Below are 23,994 nucleotides of genomic sequence, written 5' to 3'. Positions count from 1 at the left end.
AAATCTGGGGAAATATCTGAATTTTGAAACACATATGGCTCTAAGAGTTTTGGATAAAGGACTGTGGACCTATATAAAAAGCACTCCAAACCGTGCCTAGCACAAGGCATAGGTAATATGTGTTATTTGTTATTATTATTACCAGCTGAGCTACAAAGCACTCCGTCTGTACATTCATTTTCTTTTTCTTGGAGGTGATAATTGCCTTGGTTTTCTGTTTGCTTAGTTTTAATTTGTCAGGTACAAATTTTTCATATACTAATTACAGAAAAATACCCATTCAAAATAGTCAAACACATCAAATATAAATATGCAAAACTTAAAGTGTATTTCTTCATTAATTTATTAGTATATTCCTTTATTATGTCTCATCTTCCACCAAAATGCAAGTTTCTGAGAACAGATGCTTGTCTATTTTGTTTTCTGTTGTTTCTCAAGTGCCTACGATAGTGTCCGGCGTAGAGAAAGCCCTTAAACCCCTATTGGATGAGTGAATGTAGCAGGTCTTCTATTAGCTTCGTTTTCTTCTCAGGCTGTTCTCTCTTGGAGACTTCTGTCCTCTTGCTCCATTCGGGATCAGCAGCCTTCTAGCATAACAGGGATTCTTTTTGCCTCTTTCTTTTCTTTCTTTCCCTTTCTTTTTCTTTCTTTCTTTCTTTCTTTCTTTCTTTCTTTCCCTCTTTCTTCCTTTCCCTCTTTCTTTTCTTTTTTTTTTTTAAGTAGGCTCCACGCCCAACATGGCGCTTGAACTCATGACCCTGAGATCAAGAGTTGGTCCCTCCACTGACCGAGCCACCCAAGCGCCCCACCTTTTGTCTCTTTCCAATCTTGGGCTTCCTTTTTCCCTAAAGCTTTTCTCTTCCTTGGATTAGTTCTTCATTTTGGTGGTCACAATTCATAGATCGTAAAATGTTTGAGTAACTCTTCAATTGCCATTGCTATTGCTATCTAACAAACCACTTCAAAACTTGGTGTCACTCTGCCACAACACCCACACGTTGTATTCTGCATTCTGTGAGATTGGAATTTCAAAAAGGCTCAGCTGGGCATTTGTGGCCTGGGGGTCTCTCACTGAGGTTGTATTCAGATGGAGCTGGAACCACAGGAGTTCTACAGCAGCTAAAGGGCTGGTTAGGTCTCTCTCTCTCTCTTTATTTCTTTGTATGTAACTGAAGTCCTCTCCATTTGGTCTCTCTGTGTATCTAGTTTGGGCTTCTTCACAGCATGGCAGCTTCAGGGCAATTAGACTGCTTACACAGAGGCTGCCTTACATAGAATATCATTATCGTTTCCTTCTACTTAATGATAGGCTGGTGGGTATAGAATTCTAGAACGGATCATTTCCCTTCAGGGTTTTGTTTTTTAACTTTCAGAAGTATTGTTGAGAAGTCCAATGTCATTTTAATTCCAGCTGATTTTTCTCTCTAGGAGCTTTTAAATGTTCTCTTTATCCACAGTGTTTTGGAACTTCATGTAAATCAGGGAATCGATTTAATTAAACCAATGGAAGTAGGTCTTAGTTGAATTTTAGGTTCTGCTCAATTTTATATCCTGAAAACTGGGTTCCTTCTCATTACTTCAATAATCTAGCTTGAATCAACCTGAGTCCATTTGGACTGCTTTAACAAAAATACCACAGACTGGGGAGCTTACATGTAACAGAAATTTGTTTCTCACAGTTCTGGAGGTTGGGAGGTCCAAGATCAAGGTGCCAGCATGACTGCATTCTGGTGAGAGCCTTCTTTTCTTCCTGGTTCATAGCCAGGACGTTCTTGCTGTGTCCTCGCATGTTGGAAAGGGCCAGGGAGTTCGGTGGGGTCCCTTTTATAAGAATACTAATCCTATTCATGAGGGCTCCATCCTCATGACCTAATCACCTCCCAAACTTCCCTGGGAGCCTCTTAATATCATCACTTTGTCATTAGGATTTCGACATGAATTTTGAGGGGACACAGACATGCAGACCAAGAAACCTTTCTGACTAACCACCATTCATGTTGATCATTTTCTGGCTTTCCATTCTTCAGCACCTGTATGTAAAGTTGTTCTTCTTCTTCTTCTTCTTCTTCTTTTTTTAAATTGGGTTGTCTCACTATTATTAGGTTTTAACTTTTTTTTTTTAAAGATTTTATTTATTTATTCGACAGAGATAGAGACAGCCAGCGAGAGAGGGAACACAAGCAGGGGGAATGGGAGAAGCAGGCTCATAGCGGAGGAGCCTGATGTGGGGCTCGATCCCATGACGCCGGGATCACGCCCTGAGCCGAAGGCAGACGCTTAACTGCTGTGCCACCCAGGCGCCCCAAGTTGTTCTTCTTTTTAAGATTTATTTTTTGGAGAGGGAGGGAGGGAGAGAGAGAGAGGGAATGAGCGGGAGGGGCAGAGGAGAGAATCTCAAGCAGACTGTGCACAGAGTGTGTAGCCTAACGTGGGGCTGGATCTCAGGACCCTGAGATCACAAGCTGAGTGGAAACCTAGAGTCTGGCACTCAATGGGCTGTGCCACCCAGGTGCCCCACCCTGTGTGTAGTTTATAATTTACTTCTAAGATCTAAGTTCTTCAGATGTTTTAGACTGTATGTTTCATTTCCCTCAAACTCTTATATATATATATATATATATAAATATATATATATATATATATATATATATGTTTGCACTTATTTTTACATCACTATAGCACTGATCGCAGGGCCCCAATTCAGTAAAGAACATAATAAAGGCAGAGTATGACTAGAATGCTCCACATCTTCCAAGAAATGAGCTGCCCCATTGTTGACGTACTGCTATAGACAGAAACTGCAGGACTTCTCTCTTCCTCTCTAGTTCAGATCAGCCTGTCCCTTTTAAAGTCTAGCTCCTTCCGCAGTATGGGAAATAAGTCACGTGATCGTCCTGTGGCGCAGCTGCTTGCCATAAACGGAGTGAAATTTCAACTAATGCATTGTTAAATCAAGCCTTTGTTTTCCCTCTAAGTCTTTAAGATGTTATACTGTTTTGCAACTTAATGTTAGTATATATTTTGTAAATCTTAAAGTTATTGTTACCTTGTAAAAATGTTTATGATGCAGTAATTGGGTTATGTTATGTAATCCACCTGGTTGAACCTCTGTTCTTTGGGGATATTTTGCTGTCTCTAAGGTCACAATTCTGAGGATCTATCTTCACATTATAAAGGCAGAAAATGGGGGAAAGAGGCAACCTCTTAAAAATTTGGAAACAAAGTAAAGTTGCTCTGCAGTTGTTTTACTTAGTTACACATCTAATAGGTGAAATTCTCCATCCCTGGAAGCACATCAAGAGACAATCTTAACGCTCAAATTTAAATTAATCAAACATAAACCCCATAGGATGAACTTCTCTGTCTTTGGTAGTAAGTGGAAAGATTGTTTTACTACTCTAAACATCAATGAAAGTGACCTGAGTGTAGCCTCAGACAAAGCAGTCCATCAACGACCGTGACTGATTTAGCTGAAATCTAACCGAATATATTGTATTCTGTACAAAGAAAGACAATGAGTAGAAAAAACAATGATCAGCATAAAGTATAACAAAAACAACATAAAATTAAAGAACCGGAAGTTATTTGTTTTGCAGTAGTCATATGAAATAAACACAAATTCTGTTAGGCATGAATACAGGCAAGGTGATTCAGTAGGCCTCATTATAACTCAATTTATTGAGATTTAGTAAGTGCACTTTTCAAAGATGTTACCCTGAACGAAAATGAAATTGAATCACAGATAGAATACTTATTTTTCCAGTATTCCTGAAAGTTTTAAAGTGATCCCATCTACCCAGTCTTACATTTTCCACTTCATGCATAACAGCTCTAGGACTGATAACATACCAGGTCCCACCTTTTGCCCATTTGAACCCTGTCAGGCCCTCTTTTTTGCAACAAAAATATATCTCATAATCTCCAAACTAAAAATCCATTGTTGCCTGTCTAACATCAAAACTCTTATATGAGACTAACCAGATAATAATTTAACACAAGATGTACATTTTTAAAAACCAAAATATAAGCTTTCTAAAAAAGACCTGATCTTTAACATGTGCAAGTCACTTCATTTCTTTAAGCTTCTACAAAGCAAGAGGGTTTACCTAGCACTAACCTATTATGAAAATTCTCTTACGGTCTGATTTTATAACGTTCAATTATAGCCACATTTCCTACCAAAATAAAACTTTTTGCCAGCAAAATAAACACAATGGAACCCTCTGAATAGTGTTTTCCTAGCTGCAGGTTGCAATCCAGTAGTAAATCATGAAAGCAATTTAGTGGGCGTACCACTTGCGGGCATTAGAACCAAAACAAAACAAAAGCTGAAACAGAATAAAAGAGAATAGTAAATCTCAGACTGTATCTTAGTGGTAAAGGAAGTTTTGTTTTGTGAAATATTTATTTCGTTTTATACATGAAGTGTGTACTGGGCTAAGATGGAAAGTTTGTTTGAGATTCAGTGCTCTAAAGCTGCTGTCGTCAAAAAGCGGGCTGAGGAAGACCCTTTCAAGGAGTCTGAGAGACCCTCTCCTTAATTACGTACATATCCGTATGAGGCCAGATTTTCTTCATCCAAATGCCTCAACCAAAACATTTCTCAGCAGATCGAATGTAGAAGTGATGAAATTGGGGAATATACATGAGGTTCAGTGGCGTGGGGTCCGGAGCTGAGGACCGAGAAAGAATTCTTGAGACGTCTTTGGTGCAAAATGGTGGTTTATTAAAGCACGGGGACAGGACCCGTGGGCAGAAAGAGCTGCTGCACCGGGGTTGTGAGGAATGGCTTATTTTATACCCTCAAGTTGGGAGGGGGTTAGGGATAGCGTAAGTCTCTAAGGAATTCTGGAAGCAAGGGTTCCAGGACCTTGAGGGGGCTAGCTGTTGTTGGGAAAAGGTCATTCATTACCGTCTAATAAAACCTGAGTCCTGAGACCCTTCAGATGTATATTGGTGGGCCATATGCTTGGGGGATGATTGCCAATACGTATCTTAGGGGGTTAGAGATAAAGGAAGTTTCCAAAGGAATTTTTATACGTTAAAGTAGACTTACAGGATCTTGGTGGAGGGGAGGGGGTCAGGCTAGGACTGCCTTTTGCCGTTAGCAAAGTATTAACATGGGGCAGCTGAGTTCCTAGAGGAATGTCACCATGGCTGTTTCAAGGACTTGTCAATGGGCTGTAGGTAGTAAGGACTGTTTCTTTGTCCTTTAGGGCAGCCAGGAGTGCCTGAGGAATGTTGCATACATCCCATGGTGGGGGAGGGGGGGGGACGACTTCTGCTTTGTCCTCAGCTTGCCTTCCGTTCCCTCATCATTTCCCCCCTGAACAATTTTGACCCTTTAATCTTTAAGGTTGTTGAAGGTGGAAGGTCTCATCTTCTGTAACTTCTTCCTGCTGAATAGGGGTGTAGAGATGTCCCTACCTATGGGTCAACATTGGTCAGTTGGGGAACATACAGGGGAGTTATGAAAGGGGAGGCCGCTGAATCCAACGTGGACAACATGGATGAACCTCCTTGAGGAGAAGGTATTATCTGTTACCGTGAATTGCGGTGGTGAAGGAGTCTTGGCACTAGGCAGGGAGACATCAGATATGACAAAACAGGGTTAATATTATAAGAAGAGATCTGAAAAAAAGATCTTTGATAGTTGACCTTTGATAATTTTCCTCCAGTCCAGGAGTTTAAAGCAATCACTAAAGGAAAGAAATCATTTAAAGCACCAATTTGAGCATTCATGTCAGGTAGAAACCCAGAAGTATTTTGTGGTAATCTGGACTGTATACACAGCATTGTTTTTATGCTACCACATATTTCACCCTGTATAGCAGTTAAAAACATCTAACATCACTCTATTCTGTAGAGTATCACTTAGGGCTTTGACCATGTATTCAAGAGTTTCCATGTGCCAAACAACATTCTCCAGTCTCAAAGAGGTAACAAAGATAGATGCTAGGTGGTCATTGACCAGTGAGACACAGAACATGTCCACCATGGTTTTAAATTTGGAAGGTTGGCTGGGTTGGTAATGGTTTTAATAATGCATCCATGCATCCAGGCAAAACCCAGAGTACAGTGGCTTATCCAGCAAGGAGGAAGCTATGGACACAGGTTAAGTTGCAGAGCCATTGGGTCCCAGCCAGGAGCCAGTCATGTAATACTGGGCCTCCTTGAAACTGCAGTCCGGATTTCAAGGGCTACTTGGTTTTGGAGGGCCATACATGCAATGATTTCAGGCCCCTATTTGATTGGGGAATTATGGCTTGATAATAATCCCCTTTTCTTCCAAATTGCACCGTGAGCATGGAGGACCAGGGAAATATAATTAAAGTCAGTATAAATATTTTTAAGTCTTCTGCCAATTGCAATGCACGGGTGGGCGTTATTAATTATGCTTTGGGGGCAGATATGTTTGCTGACAGGGCTTTGCCCTCAACAGTCTTGACTATAGCATACCCAGTTTTTCTTACCCCTCTTTTCCATGAAACTATTACCACTGGTGAACCAGTTGTCCTCTGTATTTTCAATAGGGACATCTTAAATCTGATCAACTAGAATAAACAAGATCAATAACCTCTGAACAGTTATATTCTATAGAAGTACGATGGTCAGGTCCAGGCTTAAGGGTAGCTGGGTTTAAAGTTTGACAGGTTCTAAGCATTATTTCAGGCTTATCTATAAGCATAGCCTGGTATTTAATAAGTCAGCCTCCTACCACCTATTGGTGGCCTTTGGTCTCTAAAACATTCTGGACCTGATGTGAAGTCATTACAGTCAGACTGTCCCATAGTGAGCTTTGAGGCTCCTTTTACCAGGAGGGCTGTTGTATGTTCGGCTAAAGCCTCTCCTTATAATTGTACATTCAGAGAGGTGGCTTCTAGGATAAATGTAACTATGCGGGACGAAACCATTAAGAAGTGTGGAGGTCCCTTAAAAAGTTAAAAATTGAGCTACCCTATGACCCAGCCATTGCACTACTGGGTATTTACCCCAAAGATACAGACGTAGTGAAGAGAAGGGCCATATGCACCCCAATGTTCATAGCAGCATTGTCCACAATAGCTAAATCGTGGAAGGAGCCGAGATGCCCTTCAACAGATGACTGGATTAAGAAGCTGTGGTCCATATATACAATGGAATATTACTCAGCCATCAGAAAGAACGAGTTCTCAACATTTGCTGCAACATGGACGGCACTGGAGGAGATAATGCTAAGTGAAATAAGTCAAGCAGAGAAAGACAATTATCATATGATTTCTCTCATCTATGGAACATAAGAACTAGGAAGATCGGTAGGGGAAGAAAGGGATAAAGAAAGAGGGGGTAATCAGAAGGGGGAATGAAGCACGAGAGACTATGGACTCTGAGAAACAAACTGAGGGCCTCAGAGGGGAGGGGGGTGGGGGAATGGGATAGACTGGTGATGGGTAGTAAGGAGGGCACGTATTGCAGGGTACACTGGGTGTTATATGCAACTAATGAATCATCGAACTTTACATCAGAAACCAGGGATGTACTGTATGGTGACTAACATAATAAAAAAACATTAAAAAAAAAAAAGAAGCCTTCTTTGTTTGATGTCTAGCCTTAATATCTTAACAAGGAATCACTGGCGAGTGGGGGGGAAGACTTGTCAAGAGATAAAGGCATCCCCAAGTCATCATCCAGTCCAGTCACAAGGAAAGTGGGGTCATTATCTCCACAAGCCCATAGTTAACCCTATGGAGTGGGGTATGCTCTGGCTTTTAGGGAATGATTTCATCATCCCAGCCACACTGGTCAAGGTGATAGCTGAGTTATACAATCGTTGGGGAATCTATCCCATTTCCCAGTTGTTCAAATAATTAATTATATGCCCATGGGGTCCTGTTATTAGCCCCATAGAATAAAAAGCATGAAGATTATCTACACATGAGCTATTGTATAAAAATAGAGAAAAGCTATTTCTCTGAAGTTCACCTCAAGTTGTCTAGCTTAAGCAAACATTTAAGGACAATCAAATCTAGAATTTAACATCCACAAAGGTGGGTTATTTAAACATAATTTTTCTCTCTAAAATCACCCTCATTCCAGAGATAGCCAAATCAGGACTAATTTGTTTGCAAAACAAGTCCAGTTTTAACAAAGTTGGCCTGATTATTTACATAAATTCAGCAAGAATAGTGACTAATCGCATAGATCTTTTAGAATCTGCTTTGCTGGAACTTTTGTAAGGAATATCCAGGTTGAACTTTTAGTAGCCTTTCCAGGCCAGAAGCCAAGCCAAGTACTTGCCATCAGTCATGCCTGTAATACCTGTAGATTTGGGCAGATTCCTCTCCACGAGGTCCCCAAAGTATCCTCAGGTTCCTGCACCTGCCGGGAAGTGACATTCTTTACTCACCTGGTGAGGCCGCTGGGAACTCTAAGCAAGGTTATAAGGCCATTTCCAGGGGCTTTATGGCTCCAGGTTTCATAAAGTCAACCTTAGCTCCTGAAAGCTGTTTGGTCATATCTGAGTCTATGCATGTCTCTCCAATATGACATTCCAGTCAAAGCCTCATGGTAAAATAACCAATGTTTCCAATGGTGTCCTGTTACAAGGAGAACAATACTTATTGAACTTATGCAAATCATTGTGATTGCCATGGAAGAAAGAATACTTACTGAGGCCTTTTTAATTTCAGAGGGTTCAGGTAGAGAGAAAAGTTAAATGCTTTAATTTGCTTTATTATTATTTCTGTATATCACTGATGTCTTAAGGGAAAGTTTCCTCAATCTGGAAGAGTAAACATTAGAGAATCAGTAATGTTTTAAGCAAGAGTCACAACACTATAATCTTTCAGTTAATTTAGTCCTATGTTACTAATTCTTGTTTAGTTTGAATGCAGCTTTAGTTAGTTCTGGAAATTTTTACCCATTTCAGTTTTAGGATTCCATAAAGATATCGAATACCTGTACCTGTCCTAAAAAGTCCTTTATATGAATCTCTTTGAAGATGAAACTCATTTTGGAAGAGAATAAGAACAGTTACAAATAACAAAAACACAGAATGGACATGGTTAGTAACTGACGAGTTTACAGTATAGCTGGCGAGGAAGTCAGGTTACTTCTGTGACACGCAACACTCCGACAGCCAGAAAAGAGTAATGACGACCTTATATTAAAACATTAAAACTTAAAAAAAAAACATTAAAACTTTAGGAATTGCATATTATCTCTAGAATAGTTACAGAATAGTTACAGCATTTACCCAAATGTAACCTAAGGCTTATCATTTGTTTAACAGTGCTTCCAGAGTAACTCAGCATACCAAAGAAAAAGGCCTAATGAGTTAAAGAGACTTCATTGACAATTTAAATCTTGGTAAAGTTTGTTAAAACGTTAAAATTATAGCACAAGCCTGAATAGAATTACAGATCACTACAAAACTCTATTTTTATTTAACCAAGGTGACAATACGAGATTTGAAGGTAATTATGTAGGGTTCTATAGTTGTCAGCCAAACTTAGCTTAATACGGAGAAGTTTTAACTAAGTAATTGAAGGCCTGTTAATGACAAAACATAGAAACTTTGTTTTCTGGGCAAAGAGAAAACTGTTTACATTTTCTTATCCAGAGCAGATGAACAATTCAAGAAACCTTTGTCTTTCCAAACAGAGAGAAAGCAGACATAGATCTTATACCACTGTATCTTAAAAATCCATTCACTTCCCTCTTAGTCGGTTCTGACTACACCTAAAATTCTGTTCCAAACCTTCTACAACTTTCTTTTGCATTCAGATTTTATCCCATGCCATCTTTCCAAACGACCGTCTTATTTAGGACAAAATTGTCTTCTTTTACCTTCAACAAAAATGCATTCCCATTCCTTATCCTTCTTCTTCCTTATCTCCTACTTTTCTACATACAGAGTTGCTTCCCTTATTTCCATCAGCCTTCATTATGTTTAGCAGAGTTTTGCATATTTTTTTTTAGAAATTGTAGTCTCCAGTGAAAACTAAGTAGTAACCAACTGTGAACTGTTACGCCGGAATTCTTTAGATGGCAAATTTATGAATCAATTAAGCACAAAACGTGTTTACCAACAGATTTAAATATCCTTAGTTTCTTTGCAATAAGAAGTCAAAAGCACAAACCTACATCCAGTACTCAATGCTTCAGCACTGTATTCTATTTTAAAAAGACCTAGATGTCCAACGAATTCAATCCCATTTACCATTCAAGCAATAAAGATTCAGGTTACCGAAGACTTTGAAAGCTATTTTAACAATTACCCATGAGGGGCGCCTGGGTGGCACAGCGGTTAAGCATCTGCCTTCGGCTCAGGGTGTGATCCCGGCGTTATGGGATCGAGCCCCACATCAGGCTCCTCCGCTATGAGCCTGCTTCTTCCTCTCCCACTCCCCCTGCTTGTGTTCCCTCTCTCGCTGGCTGTCTCTCTCTCTGTCGAATAAATAAATAAAATCTTAAAAAAAAAAAAAATTACCCATGAAAACGTTGAGACAGACAATTAACCATCATTTTAGTCATATTTTTACTAACAACTCACAACAGAGGTAACAGAAGTTTGTTTGACCTTCAGTAAACCTCGATAGAATAAAAGTTTTACATTTAGCGCCGATAACTTTAAAGACAGGTCTATCTTAATTAAACCAACAAACTTCACTTAGTTTAAATACTGAATTACATTCCACCTGGGCCCACCCCATTTTCAGTTTTTACCTGAGACACTGGTGGGGAAATCTGGAGTGGGTAACATTAGGTCCAGGGGGTGCTCTTCTTTGCTCCTTGATGGTGAGGGGAGGAGGAGCAGCCATGGTGCCTGAGACACCGAGGATGGTACACAAGGCAGTTGTGCAGGCCGCACCCCAGGTGGTGCAGAAAGAAGAGGGAGGGGGAGACAGTAGAGGCAGAGTGCTGCCAGAAGGCAGAGAAAGGGTTTCCGGTTTTAGAGCTCACCAGCTCCAACAGGAGCAGACGCCATGTTTTCCCGCCAACAAGGGGGAATAGGCAGTCTATGTCGGGCCAGAGAAGACAGGGAATTTCCCCGAAACAAAGGGAGTTTCGGCAGCTGCTTGGGAATATTCCTTCAACTCCCCGTCCCGAGGTAGACTAACCACAGATGGCTCCAGTTATAGCCATTAACCCGGGAAATGAGTGAGGGAGACGCCCCCACATCTGTTAGAAGGAACAGTGAGAGAAGAGAGTCAAGTCCCCTTTGCTAGGGATGGCCTGTGTTTCCTCCAGCAACCTGGGTTAACTCGGAGGAGGCCTATTTAGATAATTATCATCCAGTATGTCAGGAGAGTTTACTAGCTGACCCATTCGGGTGAACACATTCTGCAAGAGGCCCTTATGTCGGGATCCTGGTGTAGAGCAATGAAGGCCTAGGTACGAGCAATGAAGGTAACCTAGGTCCATCTGCCCTGTTCCTTCTGATAGATCCCACTGAGGCCATGCAGTATTACAGGAGCTCAGTGCTTTCCTAAATTTTGCAATCCCAATTGTTTCCAATGGGTTAGAAGGCACTCCAAGGGAGAGTCCTTGGGAACTGAAGAAGCAGCCTATTGAGGCCATGCACAGAAAAGTAAAGAAGGTCCATTACCAAATCCCCCCTGACTCCCGGGTGGCATCCCATGCAGGATATGTCAGAGGTTCCTGTGTGTCAAAAGCGACCGGAGGCGTCCCTCAACAAAAATTGCTATTGATCGCAATCCTGCCTTCCCGTGAAGGCATTCCTGCCATAAAAGGCCCATAGGAGGGATACCGGCGTCCCTCCCCTACCCCATTGCATCCTAGGCTGCCAATGGGTGCCTGGTGAATGGACTGAAATACCATGCCTTGAAGGTCATGCCGTGAAGGTCACGCCTTATTTTGCCTTGCCTTGAAGAACCAGCTGTTTTTAACCCATGGAGAAACCCAGAAAAATTTTACAAGGGGAAATTATCGAATTTTGTAGCCTAAGTAACTAGTAGAGGACATTGACGGAAAACAGTAAGGATAGAAGTCCATCATGGTCTAAACGACATTCCAACACATGTGGTCCTTACAGCCAACTTCCCTAGGAAATGGTCCCTGGTTGGGTTTTAGTTCAATCGGGTACTGGTTTCGGCTGGCTCCGAGTGGAGGTCCCGCGGCCAGAAGCGGCTAGACCAGCAATGTGGAGGGGATCGCATTAGATCCATCAGGAGGAAACCTCACACGGGAGTCTTAAGATTGGCAGCCGTGCTAGTCACTTAGGTGGCTGTCCCATGCCCAAGACAGATGACTTTGTATAAGGACAGCAGTAAAGAGGGGGCATTATTACCATCCCGGCCAGAGTACTAACTTCCAGCCAAAAGGCAGGCCTTTTCCTCCCCAGACAGTAGCCATGGGCTAGAGGATTATAGCCTGAGCAGTCGGCATGAAAGGTGTTCCAATAAGACCGTACTCCTTGAAGAGCCCCAGAAAGGAGAGTGAAGGAAGAGAAGGGAAAGTACTCACCAATTTTGCACGGAAGCTCAATGCCCCACGTTCGGGCGACATTATGATGAAGGTGGGGAATATACGTGAGGTTCAGTGGGGTGGGGTCCGGAGCTGACGACCGAGAAAGAATTCTCGAGACGTCTTTGGTGCAAAATGGTTTATGAAAGCACGGGGACAGGACCCGTGGGCAGAAAGAGCTGCTGCACCGGGGTTGTGAGGAATGGCCTATTTTATACCCTCAAGTTGGGAGGGGGTTAGGGATAGGGTAAGTCTCTAAGGAATTCTGGAAGCAAGGTTTCCAGGACCTTGAGGGGGCTAGCTGTTGTTGGGAAAAGGTCATTCATTACCATCTAATAAAACCTGAGTCATGAGACCCTTCAGATGTATATTGGTGGGCCATATGCTTGGGGGATGATTGCTAATACGTATCATGGGGGGTTAGAGATAAAGGAAGTTTCCAAGGAATTTTTATACGTTAAAGTAGACTTATAGGATCTTGGTGGAGGGGAGGGGGTCAGGCTAGGACTGCCTTTTGCCCTTAGCAAAGTATTAACATTGGGGCAGCTGAGCTCCTAGAGGAATGTCACCATGGCTGTTTCAAGGACTTGTCAATGGGCTGTAGGTAGTAAGGACTGTTTCTTTGTCCTTTAGGGCAGTCAGGAGTGCCTGAGGAATGTTGCATACATCCCAAGGCCCGGGTGGGGGTGGGGGGTGGGGGTGGGGTGGGGGACAAAACTTCTGCTTTGTCCTCAGCTTGCCTTCTGTTCCCTCATCGGAAGCAGCTATGAGAATTGAGCTGTCTTCTTTAAAGTCAGGCATTAAAGGTATTTTAAAACTGTAAATGAATCCGCTCTTATAATTTTTTGGTTTTGTAAAGAATATAGTCATTTAAAATTTTAAAGTGCTATTTATGTAATGTTTGTTATTTAAACACTTTGAATTTAAATTTAATATTTGAATATAATTACTTTAATTGCTTTAATTACTAATACGGTAAATAGCAATAGATATCACCTATACGAGAATCGTTTTGGAGCTCTCAACAATTTGAGAACAGCTGGTCACTATGAAACAAAGGACTCCAGGCCTGACTCGTGGCAGGTTTAACTCGGTCTGAGGCCCTTCAGCGGAGCACCTCAAGCACCACCCACTCCGCGGACACCGAGAGGGGGACGCCCCACCCTCGGCGAGAGTTCTTGCAAATAGAAACAGATATCGACTAAAGGGCGGGATTTGTCCCCTGTGAGGACGTGTAACACTGTACAAGCATAGGTTCCAATTGCAGGGGAAACCAGGTCACAGAAGGAAAGGAGCTTTTTAGCGAATCTTTGCGACACTGTCGCGTTTCATGGGTTCCGTGCCGTAAAAACAGTCGCGGAGCCGCCCCCAGCCGAGGCAGCGGCAGACGTGCGGGGCAATGGCGGATATGGAGGACCTCTTCGGGAGCGACGCCGACAGCGATGCTGAGCGTAAAGGTGGGATCTGTTGGGCTTCAGGGGAGGGGTGCGTGTAGGGGCTTCTGCGGCGGTAGCCCGACGGCGGTCCAGTTCCGGGTCTGCGAAAGCTAAGGCATTGCGGACCAGTGGTGCCGCTTCCTCCACTCCTTCCTCAGCGCCCCCTGCACTCCCGGCGGTACCAGCCTCCCAGGGCTGGCGGGAGTGGAGGGACAAACTGTGAGCCTCGGGGTTCTTGGTGTCCGTGGAGCATGCGGTGCCTGGGAGCGTGTGGGGTGTAGGGGGGCGCGGGACAGGGGTGGCGGCGCGGGCGAGCCTACGCAGCCCGCGTAGGAACCTTGGGGTCCTGCTCTGTCCTGTCTTGCACAGGCAAGCGCAAGTAAGAGCTGTTTGTGAATGAATGGACATTAGGTGCTCGGGAACATGGGGATGAGATGGATGAATTTACAGAGGGGTTCGGAAAAGCCACTTGATTGAAACCAGAGTGTGGCGTGATGCGGAGTTTGAAATGTCTGGGTGAGGAAGACCGGCAGGATACTGCGATAGGGCTATACAGAGGCGTAGTGCTCTGGAGACAATGTGTCTTCTGAGCCTGTGCAGAATTTCTTGAGTCTATAGTATTAGACTGGAGAGCGTATATGAGATTAGTGCTTGGAGAGGAAAGATGATATGTTGATGAAATGAATGATAATTGGTGCATGGAAATATTTCTGGCACAAGGACTGTAGTTTGAGTTTGAAATACGAATGGGCGTTATTTGAAGTGAGAAGGGCCCCAAGGTCAAGTTCAGAATTCTTGCACCCCTCCAGGCTCAAAGTAACGTATCTCCTTTTTTCGTTAGCAAAGTGCGTTATTGTGGTTGCTCTTTTTGCTCCGGCTCCAATTTATTGATACTTTTTCTTTTTTCTTTTTCTAAGAGTGTAGTGAAGGGAGCGCTCGGTGGAAATGTAAAGTGAGGGCTCTACGGAGATGCGTGTCCAGAAGATTCTAGTCAGGATGAGTCGGAAAGTATAAGCCCTGTATACTAACTCTTATTCTATTATCTTTGCTAATGTTTTCATTTCCCCCTCATTTTTACTTGTCTGTATTCCGTTTGCCTTTGAAGGCACAGTGCCGTGTGAGCCCTCCCATGACTCATTGTCATGAAGTTGTTCGTTCAGTAAATACCCAGCCCCATATTTGTTCCAGTTACTTTGTTAGGTGTTGGGAATAGAATGATGAAAAGATTGTCTCCCCTTGCCCCACCGGCTTACACGGATGTTTAATACGTATTTGATAAATAGTTGGATGGGTAGAAGCAATAGTTTATTTATTTTTTTAGATTTTATTTATTTAAACAATAGTAAGTGTACCCTGCATTGCTTTCCTATTGCAAACTCAGTGTATGGGAAGTGATATATGGAGATGGTTGCTTCTCTGGGCTTCATGTTTTACTTTCTTTTGAGTCTGTTGCTGCTTTCTTCCATGTTATCATTAGATAATAGGATGCGGTAGGATTTACTTCCAAATCTGTCCTTGAAGATTGCTATTGGACTTGAAGGTAGTATGGATGTGACAGGGTAATTGCTGTTAGGCCTAGCATATTTCATTATGTCCTTGTACTAAGAGAGTTGTGGAAAATAATTACACCTGACAAATTTCTTGCCATAACAATGGGTTTGTTCTACCTAGGCCCAACGTGTTTCTTTTATGTATAATTGTTCCAGGTGTCTTTAATTTCTTTCAACAGTGTTTTGTAGCTTTGTTTAAATCTTGCACCTCCTGAGTTTAATTTATTCCTAAGTATTTTATTCTTTTGGCTACTATTGCAGGTGAAGTTGTTACCTCAATTTCATTTTTGGATTGTTCATTGCTAGTGTATAGAAATACAACTGATTTTTGTATGTCCGTCTTGTATCTTGCAACCTTGCTGACTGTATTCGCTGTAATTGTTTTTTTTTGTGTGCATTCTTTAGGATTTTCTACATATGAGATTTCATCTACAACTAGAGATTGTTTTACCCTTTCCTTTCTAATTTGGATGGCTTTCTTTCATTTCTGTTTTTTCTTTTCTTTCTTTTTTTTTTTTTTAAGATTTTATTTATTTATTAGAGATAGAGACAGCCAGCGAGAGAGGGAACACAAGCAGGGGGAGTGGGAGAGGAAGAAGCAGGCTCATAGCAGAGGAGCCTGATGTGGGGCTCGATCCCAGAACGCCGGGATCACGCCCTGAGCCGAAGGCAGACGCTTAACCGCTGTGCCACCCAGGCGCCCCCTTTCTTTTCTCTTTTCTTTTCTTTTCTTTTTTCTTTCACCTAAATGCCCCAGCTACATACAACTTTCTGTACAATGTTGAATAGAAGTGGTGAGAATGGACATCCTAGTCTTGTTCCTCATCTTAGGGAGAAAGCATCCGTGCTATCACAATTACATATATTAGCTGTGGGTTTTCGTAGATGCCCTTTATCAGGTTGAGGAAATTCCCTTCTGTTCCTAGTCTGTTGAGTAGTTTTATCATGAAAGGGTGTTGGATTTTGTCAGATGCCTTTTTTGCATCAATTAAGATGTTCACTTTCCTTTATTCTGTTAGTATGGTCATATTAATGTTGAAACACCATTGTATTCCTAGGATAACTCCCACTTGGTCATGGTGTATATCTTTTAATATGCTGCTGGTTTAGTTTCCTAGTATTGTGTTTAGTATTTTTGCATTTGTAGTCATAAGAAATATTGGTCTGTAGTTTTTTTGTGTGTGACATCTTTGTCTGGCTTTGGTATCAGGATAATGCCGGCCTCATAGAATGAGTTAGGAAGTGTTCCCTTTGCTTCAAGTATTTTTTTTTGTTTCAAAGATTTTATTTATTTATTTGACAGAGAGAGACAGCCAGTGGGAGAGGGAACACAGCAGGGGAGAGGGAGAGGAAGAAGCAGGTTCCCAGCTGAGGAGCCCGATGTGGGACTCGATCCTGCAGCAACGGGATCACGCCCTGAGCCAAAGGCAGATGCTTAATGACTGCGCTACCCAGGCGCTCCCTGCTTCAAGTTTTGGGGAGACTTTGAGGATAGGCATTAATTCTTCAAACATTTGATAGGATTCAATAGTGAAACTATCTCGTCCTGGGCGTTTCTTTGTTTGATTTTTTTTTTTTCTTTCTTTTTTTTTTAAGTAAGCTCCACACCAAACATGGGGTCTGAACTCAGGACCCTAAAATCAAGAGTCACATGCTCTACCAATTGAGCCAGCCAGAGATGCCCCACATCTGTTGGATTTTTTTGATTACTGATTCAAACCTTACTTGTTGTAGGTCTTTGCAAATTTTGTATTTTGTCTTGAATCAGTTTTGGTAGTTTTAGTAGTGTTTCTAGGAATTAATCCATTTCATCTAAATCATCTAATATGCTGGCATAGAATTGCTTATAGTATTCTCTTTTAATCCTTATTTCTGGAAGGTTGATATTAATGTCCCCCCGTCAGTAATTTGAGTCATCTTTTTCTTGGTCTGTCTGGCTAAAGGTTTGTCAGTTTTGTTAATATTTCAAAGCACAAACTTTTTGTTTCATTGATTCTTTTATTTTTCTCTTCTCAATGTCATTTATTTCTACTCTAATCTTTATTTTTTTTTCATTCTGCTTGCTTTGGGTTTAGTTTTCTTTATCTAGTTCCCTAAAGTGAAAGGTTACCTTATCAGTCTGAAAGTTTTCTTTTTTTTTCTTTCCTTTTCAAGCTCTATGCCCAACATGGGGCTTGAACTCACGACTCAGAGATCTAAGAGTTGCATGCTCTACTGACTAAGCTGGCCAGGCTCCCCTTTTCTTTTTTAATGTAGGTGTTTACAGCTACAGATTTCCCTTTCAGCACCGCTTTCTCTACATCTCTTAACTTTTGGTATCCTATACTTTCATTATCTGAAAATATTTTTAATTTCCCTTGTGATTTCTTTGAGCCCTTGATTGTTTGAGTGCATTGTTTAGTTTCCATATATTTGTTCATTTTCCAAATTTGCCTTTGGTACTGAATTCAATTTCATTCCATTGTGGTCAGAAAAGATACTTCATGTGTTTTCAATCTTCTTAAATTTATTAAGATTTATTTTGGGTCCTAACTTATGGTCTATCCTGGAGAATGTTCATTGTGCACTTGGGGGGAAGAATGTATACTCTGGTGGAGTGTTCTATTGATGTCTATATAGCTGGTTGGTTAATAGTGTTTAAGTCCTCTGTTTCCTCATTGATCTTCTGTCTAGTTCTGGCTCTTCCCGTAAGTGGGGTATTGAAGTTATTATTTCTGAACTCTTTCTCCCTTCGGTTCTGTCAGTTTTTGTTTTTAGGTGCCTATATGTTTATAACTGTTATTATCTTCATGTCGGATTGACACTTTTTCCATTTCATAATGTCCTTTTATTTCATAACCATTTTGTCTTAAGATTTATTTTCTCTGGGTGCACCTGGGTGCCTCAGATGGTTAAGCATCTGTCTTTGGCTCAGGTCATAATCTCCAGGTCCTGGGATCCAGCCCCGACTTGGGCTCTTGGCTCAGCAGGGAGTCTGCTTCTCCCTTTCCCTCTGTCTCTCTCCCCTGCTCATGCCCTCTCTGTGTCTCAAATGAATAAAGAAAAAATCTTTAAAAAATTTATTTTGTCTGATATTAGTATGACCACTATAGCTCTCTTTTGATTCTTATTTACATGAAATATCTTTTTCCATCTTTTCACTTTCAACCTATTTGGGTATGTGGTTCTAAAGTGAAACCCTTGTAGAAAGCATATAGATGGATCATTTAAAAAATTCTGCCAATTTCTGCCTTTTCATTGAAGAAGTTAATCAATTTCCATTTAAAATGATTACTGATAAGGACTTCTGCCCTTTTGCTACTTTTTTTTCTTAAGATTTTATTTACTTATTTTAGAGATCACAAGCGGGCAGAGGAGGAGGGAGAAACAGACTCCCTGCTGAGCAGGGAGCCCCACGCAGGGCTGGATCCCAGGACCCTGGGATCATGACGCGAGCCAAAGGCAGACTCTTAACCAACTGAGCCACCCAGGCTTCCCCATTTTGCTATTTCTATGTCATATTTTTTTTGTTCCTCAATTCCTATATTGTTGTTGTCTTTTAAGACTGATTTTCTTTTAGGGTACTGTTGATTTCCTTCCTGTTTCTTTTTTTGTATAGTTTTTAGTTTTCTTAGCAGTTACTTTGGTGATAACAATTAACATCTTAATTTATAATCTATCTTGGATTAATACCAACTTAATTTTAGTAGTATACAGAAACATTTTTTTTCTACATAGTTGATCCTCTCTTGCCCTTATGTTGTTATGTCACAATTACATCTTTATACATTGTCTTCCCAGTGATGTGGTTTTATAATTATTGTTTTACATTACTGTGTTTTAAACCTAATCAAAAAAGGAGTTACCAGAAATACATTGATGTTGACTTTTATAATTACCTATTTAGTTACCTTTACTGTTCTTTATTTCCTCATGTGGATTCAGATTACTGTCTGTTGTCCTTTCATTTGAGCTTGAAGGGCTTCCTTTAGGAGGATGGCCTACTAGCAACCAACTGATTTTTGTTTATCTGGGAATGTCTTAATTTTGCAATTTTTTTTTTTGAGGTGAAATTCATATAACATAAAATTAACCATTTTAAAGTGAGCAGTTCAGTGATAGTACATTTATAATGTTTCCATCTTTTGACTGTATACTGCTGCTATGAACATTTGTGTACAAGTATTTGAGTTCCTGTTTTCAGTTCTCTTGAGTATATACATAGGGGTAGAATTGCCAAATCCTATGGTAATTCTTTAACGTTTTGAGGAACAAGTAAGTAAACCATCGTCCGCAGCGGCTGGACCATTTTGTTACTACCAGCAATGTTCAAGGGTTTCATTTTTTTCACATCCTCGCCAACACTTACCTTACTTTTTTTTTTTTTTTTTTTTTAAGTAGGCTCCATGCCCAGCATGGAGCCCAACACAGGGCTTGAACTCACAGCCCTGAGATCAAGACCTGACCTGAGATCAAGAGTTGGACCCTTAACCGACTGGGCCATCCAGGCACCTCCACATTTTTTCTTTTTTTTAATTGGCCATCTCTGTTGGTGTCAAGTGGTATCTCATTGTGGTTTCGATTTGCATTTCTTTTTTTTTTTTTTTTAAGATTTTTATTTATTTATTTGACAGAGACAAGAGACAGCCAGCGAGAGAGGGAACACAAGCAGGGGGAGTGGGAGAGGAAGAAGCAGGCTCATAGCCGAGGAGCCTGATGTGGGGCTCGATCCCAGAACGCCGGGATCACGCCCTGAGCTGAAGGCAGCCGCTCAACCGCTGTGCCACCCAGGCGCCCCTCGATTTGCATTTCTTAATGGCTAATGGCGTGGAGCAACTTCTCATGTGCTCATTGGCCATTTGTATATGTAACTTTGGAGAAATGTCATTTCAAGTCCTTTGTCCATTTTTTAATTGGGTTGCCTTTTTGTTGTTGAGTTGTAAACATTCTTTATTCTGGATACTAGACACTTAGCAGATACATGGTTTGCAAATATTTCCCCTCATTGTTTTGATTGTTTTTTCACTTTTTTTTTTTTTAAAGATTTTATTTATTTATTTGACAGAGAGAGACAGCCAGCGAGAGAGGGAACACAAGCAGGGGGAGCGGGAGAGGAAGAAGCAGGCTCATAGCGGAGGAGCCTGATGTGGGGCTCGATCCCATAACGCCGGGATCACACCCTGAGCCGAAGGCAGACGCTTAACCACTGTGCCACCCAGGCGCCCCTGTTTTTTCACTTTCTTGATGATGTCTTTTGTTGTGTAGAAGGTTTTCTTTTTGAAGAAGTCCAGTTTATCTATTTCTTATGTCACTCATATCACTTTCATTCTGAAGTATAGTTTTGCTGGGAATAGAATTCTTGGTTGACAGTCTTTCTTTCAGCACTTTGAATATATCATGGTTTCTGATGAGAAATCATAGTTATCCAGGATTCCTTGTATGGGACAAGCTGCTTCTCTTGATGCTTTCAACATTTTTTTTTTTTTTTGGTCTTTGTCTTTAACAGTTTGATAATGAGGTATATAGATGTGGATCTCTTTAACTTTATCCTTTTTGGCATTCACTGAGTTTCTTGAATGTCTTTCATCACATTTGGGATGTGTTTGGCCATTATTTCTTCAAAAAATCTTTCTGTCCTTTCTCTTCTTCTGGAACTCCCATTATGTATATGTTGGTACATTTGATGGTATCCCACTGTTCTTTTGGATTATATTCATTTTATTTTATTTTTTTCCTCTTCTGTTCCTCACTTGATCTTAATTGACCTATTTTAAAGTTTGCTGATTCTTCTCCCTGCTTACATTTGCTGTTTAGCTCCTTCAGTGAAGTTTTCACTTCATTTATTGTATTTTTCAACTGCAGAATTTGTTTGGCTTTTTAAAAATATCTTTTTTTGTTTTTTTAAATGTCTGTCTTTTTATTGATATTCTCTATTTGGTAAAACATTTTCATTGTCTGGGCTGCTTCAAGGACAGTTTCTAGCTTTTTTTTCATACGTATGGGCCATGCTTCCTTGTTTCTTTACATTTCTTTATACTTTTTTGTTAATAACTGGCCATTTTGAATATTATAATGTGGCAACTGAGGAAGTCACGTTCTCTCCTCAGGATTTGTTGTTGCTCTTTGTTGTTGTAGTGCTTCTTTTGAACTAATTCAGTAAGGTTCACAATCTTTGTTTTGTGTGGCCACTAAAATCTGTCGCATTAATTTAGTGGTCAGCTTTTGATTGGACAGAGATTTCCTTAAATGCCTAGAACCATAAAACAAACAAACAAAAAAAAAACAAAACAGAAAACCTCCCGGTCTTTGCAGAGACCCAACCAGACAGTTTATACAACCTGTTTTTGCCTTCATTTCTTGCTTGTGCAGAGACTGAAGGTCAGCCAGAAGTGAGAGCTTAGTGCTCTCTGTTCTTTCCTGAGCATATGCACAGCCCTGGGCAAGTGTGTGGCTTCCCAGATCTCTTGTAATATGTGAGAGCTTTTAAAAGCCCTTACTCCGGGGCGCCTGGGTGGCTCAGTCGTTAAGCGTCTGCCTTCGGCTCAGGGCGTGATCCCAGCGTGCTGGGATTGAGCCCCACATCTGGCTCCTCTGCTGGGAGTCTGCTTCTTCCTCTCCCACTCCCCCTGCTTGTGTTCCCTCTCTCGCTGGCTGTCTCTCTCTCTGTCAAATCAATAGATAAAATCTTAAAAAAAAAAAAAAAAAAGCCCTTACTCCCCATATTATGTAATTCTTCAGCCTTTCCTCCCAAGCTTTTTAGTTTATTATTTGCCCCAACTACTATCCATTGTCCCAGGAGCAGGCAACTAATATATTTGCCTGTAAATGTTTTTGACAAACATTCCAGGTGATTGCCTTAGCCCTGGAAGTTCTAAGTTAGCTTAAGTCAGCCCTCTGAGCCAGTCCTTCGGTGATCCACCAAGCAGATCAAAACTAACAACCATGATTCTTTGTGAATGAGGTGCCTCTGCTCCCTCTGATAGTGGCTCATGTACCAGAAATTTGGGCTGTCTTTAAGGCATTATTGAGTTGGGGAGCTGAGGGTTGGGGTGGAGGAACAGGGTAAGTAAGTTAAAACACCACGAAGTTTTATTGAGATTCAGCTGGTTTTTCTTGTTAAGCATTCCCTCGGTTGCCGCAACTTTTGGTTAGTTTCCTGAGCAGAGAGAAAATTCTGACAGTTTTTAACATGTTTTTTCATTGCCTTTATTTTGAGATTGACTTTTGGTGTTCTTTACTTGGCCTTTTTCACTGACATCACTGTGTGTTTATATGATCTCATAGATTCTGATTCTGGATCAGACTCGGATTCTGATCAAGAGAATGTTGCTTCTGGCAGTAATGCGTCTGGCAGTGAAAGTGATCAAGATGAAAGGGGCGATTCAGGAAAGCCAAGTAATAAGGAACTGTTTGGAGATGACAGTGAGGATGAGGGAGCTTCACATCATAGTGGGAGTGATAATCACTCTGAAAGATCAGACAATAGATCAGAAGCTTCGGAGCGTTCTGACCATGAGGACAATGACCCCTCAGATGTAGATCAGCACAGTGGATCAGAAGCCCATAATGACGATGAAGATGAAGGTCACAGGTCAGATGGAGGGAGCCATCACTCAGAAGCAGAAGGTTCTGAAAAGGCACATTCAGATGATGAAAAATGGGACAGAGAAGATAAAAGTGACCAGTCAGATGATGAAAAGATGCAAAATTCTGATGATGAGGAGAGGGCACAAGGATCTGATGAAGAGAAGCTGCAGAATTCTGATGACGACGAGAAAATGCAGAACACAGATGATGAGGACAGGCCTCAGCTTTCAGATGATGAGAGACAACTGTCTGAGGAGGAGAAGGCTAATTCTGAGGATGAACGGCCAGCAGTTTCTGATAATGATGATGAGAAACAGAATTCTGATGATGAAGAACGGCCACAGATATCTGATGAGGAGAAAATGCAAAATTCTGATGATGAAAGGCCACAGGCCTCAGATGAAGAACACAGGCATTCAGATGATGAAGAGGAACAGGATCATAAATCAGGTAAAGCATTTAGGAGGGCCAAAATGGTTTAGTAGAGCACCTCCATGCAGCAGTGGCCCGTTTATTCTTTCTGCATTCCCACCTTTAGTGCCCTGTTTTTCTCTTCCGTCCCTCCATTTCAGCCTTTTCTAAGTATACATTTTGCTTTAAAAATTTTTTTGTGATGCATTTATTATTTCTGTCCCTCTTCATTTGTTAATTCATGATAGGTCAAGAAGAAAAATATTTAAAGAGGACAGCCTTAGAAAAAGATGCATGGTGCTTAAGTAGCTAGATAATAGAGTTGGTTCCATTTTGTTGGGTAACTGAGAAGCGTGCCTCAGGTGAGAATAGATTTGCCTGGGGGAAGAAAAACAGTGCTGTTGAAATGTCTCCGGAGGGCAGCTGTACTGGGATGTAAATACCATGTTCCAGCTCAGTGTTTTGAGATCCAGAATGCGATCATCCAGAAGTAATTACGCTCCAAGGAGTTCACTCAGACTAATCAAATGCATAACAAACTAATTTATAAAAATCAAATTGCA

At 41.2% G+C, this 23,994-nt stretch overlaps 1 protein-coding gene across 2 annotated transcripts in view; it reads left to right on the top strand.

Moving 5' to 3' along the window:
- Positions 1 to 13,739: 13,739 nt before the first annotated feature.
- The window catches only part of LEO1 (LEO1 homolog, Paf1/RNA polymerase II complex component), a 55,398-nt gene continuing 45,143 nt past the window's right edge, over positions 13,740 to 23,994 (top strand). Inside the window, exons 1-2 of one of the 2 annotated variants that reach the window (XM_026518487.4) lie at positions 13,740 to 13,925; positions 22,718 to 23,470. In XM_026518487.4, the coding sequence (XP_026374272.1) occupies positions 13,868 to 13,925; positions 22,718 to 23,470 (811 nt within the window). In that variant the 5' untranslated portion in view covers positions 13,740 to 13,867. The remainder of the gene's footprint in view (positions 13,926 to 22,717; positions 23,471 to 23,994) is intronic. The other variant, XM_057306334.1, reaches the window with a different exon arrangement.

The sequence above is a fragment of the Ursus arctos genome, unplaced genomic scaffold (genome assembly GCF_023065955.2).
Source record: "Ursus arctos isolate Adak ecotype North America unplaced genomic scaffold, UrsArc2.0 scaffold_36, whole genome shotgun sequence".
Taxonomy (NCBI): Eukaryota; Metazoa; Chordata; class Mammalia; order Carnivora; family Ursidae; genus Ursus; species Ursus arctos.
The sequence above is the reverse complement of the archived record's forward strand: the minus strand, read 5'-3'. Positions and strand labels throughout refer to the sequence as shown.